We start from the raw sequence: 12,085 nt of genomic DNA on the forward strand, positions 1-12,085 counted from the left end.
CTTTTTTATCAAAATAATTGGGGGGGGAAAAGATAAGGGAGGTGTAGAAGCTTTGGAGAGCTTCAAGGTACCCCCAAGAGCTGTGTAGGGCCCTTTGGCCATGCTTTAGCCTCTTCTGCCAGAAAGCTTGTCCTGCACCACCTAAGTAGAGGTGCCCTTTGGGCTGGTCTGTTTTGGCCCTAAGTAACATATCCTGGCATGACCCTGCAAACCTATCTTAGTAGGTTTAGGAGGCCACTCTGAGTAATGGTGATCTGTTCATTTGCTGATTGGGGTGCAAGATGGATGATATTTTCAACCTCTCCCTACCAGCAACTAAGGCTGCAATGAAGAATTGTGGCAGGGACCTGCTTCTGATTGTTACAGCCATGCTCACTGGGAGGAGGGGGCTGGAAATGTCATCCTTCTGTGCTCTGATAGTCCCTGGGCAGAAGCATGGAATCTTTCTCCATTCTATATCTGGAAGCGAACTGGCCGCAGAGTCTTACTTCACCAGTACTAATGGGGTACATTTCTCCACCTTGAGTCCTGGTTCCATATACCATTCTACTGCATATGTGAAACATCTGGCAGTGGAAGCATCTGCCTAAGAATGGAGCACAAATCTTGTTAATTGAAATGTCCACAGAGTGCTGATTTTGTGGAAAAGGTGGTCAGCCCTGCCCAGGAGACAGCAATCCTTCAAACATCACAGCTTTAGCATGGAAGGGAAAAGCAGCTCCCACAATGGAGTGTAACACATTAAGTGAACTTAGTATGCTCAGTTCACATCAAACAAGAGGAAAGAGAATGGGAAGCACAGTGCTAGCAGGTGCACAGCATGATATGAGCATGAAATTCTTTGCTCAGTGTCTGCTTAGCAAATCAAGCAAATCTGTGTTGGCCCAGGAGACACATTAGAGCAGAGCATGGAAAACCTACTTCTTTGAAAGGCATCTCCCAGAATGCATCAAAAAAGTATGGCTAGTGACTTAAAATAGAGAGAAATGCATGAAGGCCCATTAAATCCTGAGATCTGATCTGGGCTGGCAAAAGGGAATTAATGAACTGCCAAATTTAAAGAGATGAGCGCAGCATGAGCTAGCCACTGATGGTCAGGTCCCAGGGATGGTGGGGCTAATTGTAGCCCATTCATTCATTCATTCATTCATTCATTCATTCATTCAGACAGCCTCCTAAGTTCCCAGAATCCTCATGCTCTTTTGCCAAGCTTGTAGAAGGGAGGAAAAAGGCACCACCGGATGCAAGAAGACTGGATGTAGTTACCTCAGCCGGTGTTTGGGCCAAAACAGCTTTCTGAAGATATTTTGCTACCTAATGTAAAGGACTACATAGAACCTTTCTCCATTCCGTACATGGAAATGAACTGGCCACAGAGGCACATTTCTCCACCTACAACAGGGCAGCACCTCTACTTAGATGGTGTGGGACAAGCTTTCTGGCAGAAGAGGATATGTGTGGCTAGAAGGCTCTACACAGCTTTTGAGGGTACTCTGAAGCTTTCCAGAGCTTCTATACCTTCCTCATCTTTTTTTTTTTTGCAATTATTTTGATGAACAAGACTTCAACATCACTGCCAGATATGGCAGCTCTGTCCCTATAGCCCTTCTACCCCACCAAAAATGATAGAAAATTACTCAGTGGCCTGTGGGGGCTGCTGGGGTGAAAAATTGCCCCCCATCAGTTGTCCACCCCTGGCTGATGGCATACACATTTCAGTTCTCCAAAGGAGAAGGGTAGGCAGGGCCCTGGGAGGCACAGTATGGGGTTTTCAGCTTTCAACTCTCCACCAGGATCTGCCACCTGAGGCAGTTGTCTCATTCTGCCTGCATACATCAAACTACCTGTATTTCATCCACAAAGAACACTTCTAACAAGTTAATTTACCTCAGTAATTAAGAGTTCTAACACAAATATGGGCAAAGTTATTATTATGAGCAATGAGGGAGCCCATCTGCAAAGCCTCTGCCCCTTTCACATTTTTATTTCTCTTGTGGGCCTTATTTCTGCTTAGCATAAATCTAGTTCAAGCTCACATAAATTAAGAAGAAACCAGCCCTCTGCCTATTATCAGGCTGCTTTTCTGTCTACTTTACATTGTCAGCACCTGGAGGAAGAAATTATTCCTTGATGATAGCAAAGTGGATATTAGCATAAGCTAATAAACACGGAGTCCAAACCCTTCAACTAAAATGCCTCCATGGTGTAAACACATAAATTATTTCTCACAAAACTTGATCCTTAATACCCTCAACCAACAGGATACTATATATTATAGAGCAGCTCTATATAGCAAGAATTTTGAGAGGGTTTTTTTGTTTTGTTTTTGCTATGTTTATTTGTTGCCATAAATACAAAGAATCTTGAAGCATCAAAAAACTAACAAGTTTTATTTGTCATAAACTTTTGTGGACTCTAGTCTACTGGTGTGCAGCTGAAGAAGTGGCCTGGAGTCCACAAAAGCTTATGACAAATAAAACGTATTTGTCTCATTCCCATAAGACACTTCCTTGGTTTTGCAACAGGTCAATCTGGCACATGCACCCTCTCAAAATTCTTGCAGCAAATTCAGCTGTGTTGAGTGAAACACATCAGCCTCATGACGAAACCTAGCCAGATCCAAACAGTTATCTCTTTATAATAATAGACATTGATTCACAGGTCCAACTCCAGAGAATGGCATGGCTGGGTAGCTGCCAAGGCCTCATGTCCAGCAGAGGGCCAAGTGCCTGAAGAGCATTACAATGTTTTACATTGCAAAGAAAACCTAAGAAGATTAAACACAGCAGAAGAGAATTCTCTCTTTCTACATCTAACTCCTTCTGACCCACTGAGGCTGCTATGACTGAGGGTCTTAAAATATCACTGAAGGAAACTCTTGTCATTATCCTGCTGGCCAGAACTACACTGGTACAGATGCAATTGACAGGGTAGTGATGACAGGGAGGGGTGCAGAGTGTTAGACATTGTCTCTGTCAAAAGAGAAAGCTTCCAAACTTCTCTGAAGCCTATAGGACAGCTTTCTCTGGTGATGGAGGTGGTTTTCTCTGCTGTCCACCCTCTTCCACTGGGCTCTGCTTCAACAAGCATCTCACTGGTGTAAACATCCATCTGACTCTCAGGCTATTGGCTTCCATATGTTTTGGACTTCAACTCCCAAATGTCATGACTATAAGATGATGGATGAGGCTTTTGGGAGCTGATGTCTGAAACATCTGCATGACCAAAGTTTGAGAATCAGTAACCAAGAGAACTTCATTTCCTATTTATTCCAACAACAACAACAACCGATTCTTATTATTTATGTATTATTATTGCCACTTAGAAAGTATTCCAAAGACTAGACAGTCTCCAATAATTACTTTACAAAGAATAAAACCTGTCCATAAGCTTACAATATGAACAAAGATAAAATGATTAGGAAAGAAGAGGGAAAGGGAATGAACACACAAAACCTACTAGGCATGATTTTAAAAAACAAAAGCATAAAGAGAACTGTGATATTTTCTGAAAACAGAACAGCTCTGTTCTAGAAGTGAAATCTTCTCAGCCCCCTCTGCTGCCTTATCTCCAATGCCAATGGTGGGCAATAACCTGACAACCTATACAGAACATTCCTCTGATGTGTCTCATTTAACTCTTTGGGAATCACTCATGTACTGTCCTCCATAATTTGCATTGCCTGAAACTAGCTGTGAGGCAAGGCAGTGAAAACTTTTTTTGAGTGAAGCTGGGAAGTTAAGCTTGAGGTAGTTTGAAAGACAAAAATGAAGCCTAAATGGATTATCCTGGGCCCGTGACCCCACCCAAGTACTTACATAATTATCTCTTGCAGACCAGCCTGGATAAAGTTGCATGTGAAGCTGCCTCTCCTTGCGGGCCAGTTCATAGTACTTGGCTTGTTCCTCCCGCGACAGTGCATGCCACTGAAAGGAAACCACAGGAAAGTTTGTAGTCCACCACTACAACCCTGATCAGAAAAGAGCAAATCCTAGATTGTATCTCCTATGTCAAGGATGAATAAAATGTGGCCCTTCAAACACTGGTGAGCTCCAGTTCGCATCATTCCCAGACAACACGGTCAAGCATGTATGGAATCATCTCTCCATCTTATCAAGAGAAGCAGCAAAAACAGATAAAATATTGCCAGAAAATTTAAAAGTCTGACATAATTTCATGCCAATTTTTTTTAAAAAAAGAACACCCAGAAAACTATTTTTCTAGGTGGGCGGGTGGATGCTGTTAAACCAGTCTCCCTCCCATTAATGTGTAAGGCAACACCAATATAAGAATAAATCTGAAAATTAAGTAGCAAAATGCAGTTCAGATGTTATGGTTATTACATTAAATAATAATTACTCTTTAAAAAGTGCTCTTTTGAAGTAAGTTGTTTTGGTTGAACTTATTTTAATTGAAGGGTTTGTTTTTGAATGACATTTCTTGCACTATAAAATAAAATACGTAATGAAAAAGAAGCAATTGACACTGGATACCGGTCTAAAAATGAACAATTATCAATAAACAGTTAAAGGTAAAATGTTTATATTCAAACAGTCATCACTGTTCCAGTAAAAGGGTTGGCAAATAGTAATAATAGACAGACTTTTAAAAATATATATAAATGATCAATTTTAAAAAAAGAAACAAGGATTTTTTTTTTTTTAAAGTAACTTGGTTTAAACCAGCCTGGTATAAACCAGCTAACTGCCAATGTGTTCTTGCCACATTGGTCCAAACACACTGCAGAAATAATCTAGTTAGAGACCAGTTTAACTGCTCTGGTTCAGTGCTAGGGAATTCTGGGAACTGTAGTTTATTGTGGGACCAGAGCTCTCTGAAAGAGAAGGCTAAATGTCTCACAAAACTACAGTTCCCAGGATTCCCTAGTATTGAACCAGGGCAATTAAAGCGGTCTCAAACTGGATTATTTCTGCAATCAGGGACGTAGCCAAGGGGGGGGGGTTCTTGGGGTCCGGAACCCCCCCTTCCATTAGAAAAATGAATGGTGTGTGCTGCTGCGCCGCCGCACCCAAGCCCCATTATAATGGTGGCACTTAGTCTGGACCCCCCCCTTCCTAAAATCCTAGCTACGTCCCTGCTGCAGTGTGTTTTAGGCCACTGTTTCAATCTAGGTGATGGGCATGGGTGTAGGGCAAGGAGGGAAAACAAGCAGTTTAACAGGACCCCCCCTCGAAAAAAACAACACCCTATTTGACTTGCAAATATCAAATTTAAAATATGATCTTAGAAGGAATATGTTTAATATTCCTGATCTCTAGAACCAACAAAAGAAGCCTTGCTTATACTGGAAGAGTTAGGAAAATCATGTATTATGGCTTTAGAAGAAATGTTTTAAATGATCGGCTTTCCCCACTCTCAATCCCTTTTCCTGCAGTTATTCTTAATAAGTCTGTGGAATAAAAGCTGAAGAAATAGCAATCTTCTTTTAGAGTTCGTCAGTTTGCCAAATCCCCAGATTTATACTTCAATAAAGATCATCTAGGAGATTCAATTTTTGTCAGTATGAATTGGTGTTAGGTTGATAGCAGCATATTTTTACTGCCAGAATGAAAATGCAATAGTGTCTCGTTCAAGTCATTAACTTGGAAGTCTATGCATGGTTCAAAATCTTACTGGGAAACAGGGAGGGGGAGACGGGAACTAACAGTGAACTAAGCAAACATTTATTTTAGTGTTTTGGAGTCTTTTACAGAATAAACAGAAGCATGTTAAAATCCAGACATTTCTAGTCTAAATCTAAAATCAGAATTATGCTGTAAAGATCTTAAGATTAAATTTAAAGTTGTGTGGCTAAGTGGTTTGTGCCCACAAGAGGAAGAGAAAGTTGTAGGTTTAAAAAAAGCCCAGTGAGTCCACCAGTTTTTGACATGAGTTGCTTGGTGTCAAAATTCTGGCTTAGCCATGATAAATACCATGAGTAGCCTTTGAGAGGTCAAAATAGCTACACAGTGGAAATAACTGGCACCCACCCCACTTTTTATGTGTGGTGCTTTGAGGAACAGAGAGTGCTTTCCTGGTTGAAAAAGTTATCTAGAAATTGTTGCTGACTGCTAGTAAAAGCTCACTGCCACACTTTTAATTTCTTGGCCATGTAGCACCTTTTAAAAAAATCTCAGATAATACTGGTAAGTTATTGCTGGGTGATGGGGGGGACGACTAAAATGCAGCTCACCAGGGGAGAAGGAAGAGGGCATAAAAGGAGATTTTGCAGTAGTACTTCTTGCAGCAACATAACAGTTCCTGCAAATGACTTATTTAATTCATTATAATGAATAGTCCACATAAATGCACTCAAAGAGACCAAAATAACCCTAATTACTGTATACAGTAAAACAGAAGATGGCACAAAACCACATAGGATCCATAAGGATCTACTGATGTATTTACATCCCACTGCAAGATATCCAGCCTACCAGGCCACTGTTAGCACTTGGTTTCCATGGTGGCTTCCATGTCAGTGGGACAGCAAATCTGTTCCAGATTTTATTCTGAACATTAAAGGAACTTTAAAGGATATGTTCTCAAATATGATTTAGCACCTTGGATTGCTCAATTACAGTTTGAACTAAAACCTGTGGATTCACTGACCCACTGACATGGAAGCCACCTGTCACTACTTACTTTCAAAACTTTTTATTGAGGGGACTTATTGCTGAACTGCTTTGAGTAGTCTGTGCTTCATGAGCAGTCACACCCACACCCACACCCAAACCCACTTTGTTACGCATGACCTTCTTAGCATCATCATCATATGGATATGAAGATCTGTTGGAGAGGCCCTCCTTTGGGTCCAACTAATGGGGAAAAATATGATGGAAAAGGACACAGGAGAAAATTTTCTCAGCTAGCACCCCACTTATGGAATGTCCTCTTCTCTCGGGTCTGAATGGGTCCATAACTGGTGTCTGTTCAACACCAGATCATGCCATGAGTTTTTATTAAAGCCCTTAAGGCCTAATTTATTTTAAAGCATGAATTAGTTTTTTTAAAGCTCTCTTAACTTGCTTGAATTCTTTAATATGTTTTTATCTTGTTTAAATTATTGATTTTAATTTGGAATTGTTTACATTGTTTATATTTTTTGTTTTATGCCCTGAGATCTCATGATAAAAGGATGGGATAAAATATTTTAATATATACGTAAATAAATAATCCAGTGTAACACTTCTTTGTGACATTCTAGTGCAGGGGTAGGCAATCTTTTTGAGCCAGGGGCCGGGTTGCTGTCCCTCGGACAACTGGGGGGCCGAAGCCAATAAATAAATAAATAAATAAATAAATAAATAATTTTTTAAAAAATTAAATATATAAATAAACCAGGACAAATGTAGGACAAAATTTTCAAATGGAAGACACTTTTTAAAAAAATGGAGGACATGCGAAATAATTTGCTGATTTTTTAAAAAATGTTAATATAAATGCATGTTTCTGAGGCTTCTATAGACAATTGCCCCCCAAAGGCCCCGGCGGCAATCGGCGGCAGGACTGGGCTGGGGCCGGTCCCAAGGCCTCGCCGGGCCGCATCTGGCCCGCGGGCCACAGGTTGCCTACCCCTGTTCTAGTGCATAGGTGGGTACCCTGGAAGAACTGGAGAGAAACTACACCTGACATATCCCTAGCCCATTTTTTCACCTTTTTGCCTCAGTGCTTCCTCATGTCTTCTGGTGTAGGCAAATATTATTTTCATCAGCTTTTCATGGATTCTAATTGATTTCCCGTTCATAAAAAGACATCTCCTGGGGCTAAAATGGACTGGGACCTGTCAAAATGTGGCAAGATTATCTTTTTATGGCGGTGGTGGGATTTGGGACAGATATTCTTCTCATTAAAATTGTTCTGGGGTTGCTGAGGGACCCTAGGAGTCTCAGAAATCTATCTGGAGGGGCACATATGGCCTGTAAGATGCACTTACCACACCACCTCTGGCCTAGTGAATTCAACCATGGCGGCCAGAGTAGTGTCAGGAACATCGAGGAGGGACCATATTACTCCGGTATTAAAGTCCCTCCACTGGCTGCCTATTAGTTTCCGGGTCCAGTACAAGGTGTTGGTTATCACCTTTAAAGCCCTAAATGGCTTGGGTCCAAACTATCTCAGGGACCACCTCCTCCCATATAATCCTCCCTGCACACTCCAGTCCTGTGGGAGGAATGTGCTGCAGCCTCAAAGATCTAGGCTTTCGGCTACCTCCCACAGGGCTTTTTCTGTTGTCGCCCCCAGATTATGGAACGACCTGTCGGATGAGATCCGTCAACTGACATCTTTAGACAGCTTTAAAAAGGCTGTCAAGATGGATCTCTTCCGGCAGGCCTTTCTGGGATAGACAACCCCGGCCTCAGGAATCCCTCTTCTCATGAGAGTCCCTAAGGTCCTCTCTGGAAATGCTACCGTAGTTTACTGTTTTATTTATTTTCTTCTGTTTTGTTTTTGTCTTGTAATAATGTGTATGTGTTAATGTTGTTTAATTTGTTGGTTTTAATAATAATTGATTTAATAATTTTTTAAGGGGGGAGGGAATTTTGATGTACAATATATTGTATTTTATTGCTGTTAGTCGCCCCGATTGACCTCAAAGGGGCAGGATATAAATAAATTATTATTATTATTATTATTATTATTATTATTATTATTATTCAGTTGCCAACCAATTATTTGGAAATGTACTGCATCAAACATGAGCATACTTGAACTCTACCATCCTTCCCACCGCAATGGAATTGTAAATGGATGAAGCCACTTGATTCTATAAGCACACAGAACTGTTGAAGGAGCCATTCCTCAGGGAGGAGCTATAGTAGTTCCTATGTAGTCACCAGAATGACATCATCACCTGCTTTTGTGTTCTTACCCGCCTTCCTAAAATCTGATTGATAGCGGCACTTTCTTTCAAGGTGCACTCAGCAATGACCTTTGCCCGCATTTCTTTCATATACAACATAAAAGCATTCAATGGCTTTTTGATTGTTGGCTTCTTGGCTTCCTTCTCTCTCTTTGGCTCTGGTTGTGATTTCCTGGCCAAAAAAAGAAACAGTTGACAAAATAAGGCATTCTTCTGCATATCACAATGGCTGTAGTAGTAGTAGTAGTAGTGAGAAGTGTTGGTTTCTAAGAAAAAACTGTGAGCCAAAGATTATATTTTAAAGTATGTTAACACATTAAGTTTAAAAGTATTTAAACATATTAAAAAAGTGGATTAAATTTGGCATCCTGTGGGTTAGTTCCAACTAGAGTAGGCCCATTCAGTCAATCACTGAATGATGATCCAGCACATAGGTATATCCTATTTTCAGTGAGTTTACTTTAGTCAGGAATAACAGTAGGCTCTGGGCCATAGTCTCCAGCATGGGCCACCTCCAGGGGCTATTGTTGGAGGCACAATGTTAGACTTACTGAATCCCATGCTCTGATTCAGCACAGGCATATCTCAACTTGGATTTTTTTTACAGGTTGAGGCAAGACCCATCCCACTGTTACCATTTTGACATACAGAACTGTAAACAGTCTATGTGAGGGATGGGCAAGTGCTGGTCCTCTAGATGTTGTTGGGTTTAACTCCCATAATTTCTTATCACTGGCTGCTCTGGCCATGATTGGTGGGTGCTGCAAGTCCAACTGCATCTGGAAGGCTGCACTCTCTCCACCCTGGTCTATGTGAATCCTTAAACAAAGTTTTGAGAAAGAGAGAAGTCATAGGTGGGTGTCAGCCTTCTATCTATTACCTCTCTGTTGAACAAATGGCTCCCTCCTGGCTCTCCCTTGCACCCCTTGAAGATACAAAGGGGAGGCAAGACTTGGAGTTTCAGTTTTTGCTTTGCCTCAAGACTCAGTCACTTACATGCTTCGGTCATAATGATCCATTTCTTGTTTTCCAGAGGGGGAGGTGATGCCTGGATGTGGGATTCCTGTCGTGTGCATTCCAGAGCCAAGCACCAAGGGATGTGTGATCCTGTAACATAACACATATCTGTGACTATTCAGACATATTTAAACATAATACTAACCTGATTTGGTATTGCAGATGAATGTGGTTCTAAACGTAACAGAATGGAACATCCTGAAGAATGTTCAACAGCAGGCAAGGTTTGTATGAGATGGAATGGCTAAATGTTAGATGTCAGTTCCTAAATACATGACAGCAGGAATGAAGTGGCTGGGTTTCTAAAGACTTGTTGACATTAACCCTTAGTTATATCTCTGCTAAACTCTGTAATACACTCACTTGAACTTTTTTGAAAGGACAATCTTATGCCTATCCTGCCTTGCTTAATGAGGTGCCAGCCTGCAAGAGACACCCCTCCATACCATCTGAACTAAGAACAAAACAGCAAAATGCAGGCTTATGACCAACATCTTCAACTTCCCCCCTTCCTGTATGGTTTTTAACATCTTGTCTGATGAAGAAGCCAGTGAAGCTTTGAAAGCTTACAACATGTATATTGTGCATCTTGGTCCAATAAAGATATCACTGTTTGGAGGATTTTTGATGTTATTGGATTTGCTATATGGCTTAATGATTTGTTATTCAAACCTTTGGGAGACAGTGATTTGTCCACTAGGTGGCATTCTTGTTTTCCCTGTTAATATTCATAGTGTGAATCCATAATCAGTATCTTAGGTTATCCTGATATTCTGTACGCAAAACATTCTTCCTGAACAAAGAATAGCTAAGAGTGCTCTTGGTGAAGCCCATGGCAATGCTGAGTCAGGCAACGCCAAACTTGACTCTGCATCATCTTCTTACCAGTGCCTGTATTTAAATAAAGGCTACAACACTTAATTTGGTGTTTGATTAAACTTAAAGAGCTGTATTTAACAGTTCTCTGCATGCACATCAGTTTTCAGTTCCAAAGAAAACAAAAAGAGGGTGGGAACATCTAGCACAGACTCTTTTTTAAATTGTGCAGATTTTTTTTTTCCGGAAGGGGGGGGGGAGGCAATGCATGTTGCTCTTGCTAAATTGTAATCCACAGCACTAATGGCACTGTGAAATGTGGTGAAACCCATCGGGCCCAGGACAAAATTTTACTTCTGAACTCTATGCAAAGCAGCTGAACTTTGGAATGCTCTACCATCCTAAGTTAGATGTTCAGATCTCACTAACTGACATTGTACTGTTAGTGCTGAGAAACAAATAGAATGGCTTCTTTCCTCTCTTGAGTAATTCTGATCACAATAGGATCTCTGGCTCACTACAGTCATTAATCAGATCTTGAAGATTAATTGTTTATACAGACTTCATTGAAAATACTTTCAGCAGAGAAGAATGACAGTGCCAATTTACCACGCTTTATGACTGAAGCCTAAGAGAGAGAGGGATTTGCCCATGGGAGACAACCAACTGTTCATTAGCTCTGTTGGCACAGAAAGAAATGATGCTTGATCTTAATCTACTGGCATGACTTGAAGCTTGATCCTTATCTGGCAAGGTGTGCGTTCTTGTCTGCAAAACCTGATGCCTTCTCCTCCATAAGTGAGAATGCCTATATGCTGAAGGATGAAACCATCTGGCAACCAAGGAGGTCTGTAAAGTCATTTATCTTAAATATTGAGATACTTAGACAAGGACTAGGTGCTCCAGGCAGACTGAACATTTAGCATAATAACAGTAAAATTATAATAGTTATAATAATGTGCTTTCCCCCTCTAATAATGTTCCAAGAACCAATCCCAGAATTTTTTTTATCAAGGGACATGTTCAGCACTTTTATTAGGACAACATATAGAAGAAGCCAAAGCCAGAGATGCAACAAATAACATTTGCACATATATGCTCCCTCATTGGTGACTGTTCCTCCTCTCAGTTGAGCCTCTTTTGGTGAAACAGAAAGGAAGGAAGTTGGTTTTAAGAGGTTCTTCACAGCATACAAGCAGCATTTGGTTGGCTGGCACAACTGGAAAAGACATGCTCCCTAGTGAAGGCAGGTTAAATGATGTTTTTAAAAAGCGTGGTGTGGGGGACTGTAGTATGGTCTCCAGCAGGAATGGCCTGTAGAAAAGAAATATGGTTTTGGCTTGTGTTGTGGTGTACTCATACCTGTGCTACAATATTCGGCTTTTGCAAACT

At 40.9% G+C, this 12,085-nt stretch overlaps 1 protein-coding gene across 6 annotated transcripts in view; it reads right to left on the reverse strand.

Annotated features, from left to right (window-relative positions):
• TCF7 (transcription factor 7) overlaps positions 1-12,085 on the reverse strand; it is a 161,334-nt gene that overhangs the window by 24,994 nt on the left and 124,255 nt on the right. For all 6 annotated transcript variants that reach the window (XM_042452494.1, XM_042452492.1, XM_042452493.1 and 3 more), the window contains 3 exons: positions 9,857-9,967; positions 8,870-9,032; positions 3,819-3,926 (listed from right to left, as the gene is read on the reverse strand). In XM_042452494.1, the coding sequence (XP_042308428.1) occupies positions 3,819-3,926; positions 8,870-9,032; positions 9,857-9,967 (382 nt within the window). The remainder of the gene's footprint in view (positions 1-3,818; positions 3,927-8,869; positions 9,033-9,856; positions 9,968-12,085) is intronic.

This window comes from Sceloporus undulatus, chromosome 2 (genome assembly GCF_019175285.1).
Source record: "Sceloporus undulatus isolate JIND9_A2432 ecotype Alabama chromosome 2, SceUnd_v1.1, whole genome shotgun sequence".
NCBI lineage: Eukaryota > Metazoa > Chordata > Lepidosauria > Squamata > Phrynosomatidae > Sceloporus > Sceloporus undulatus.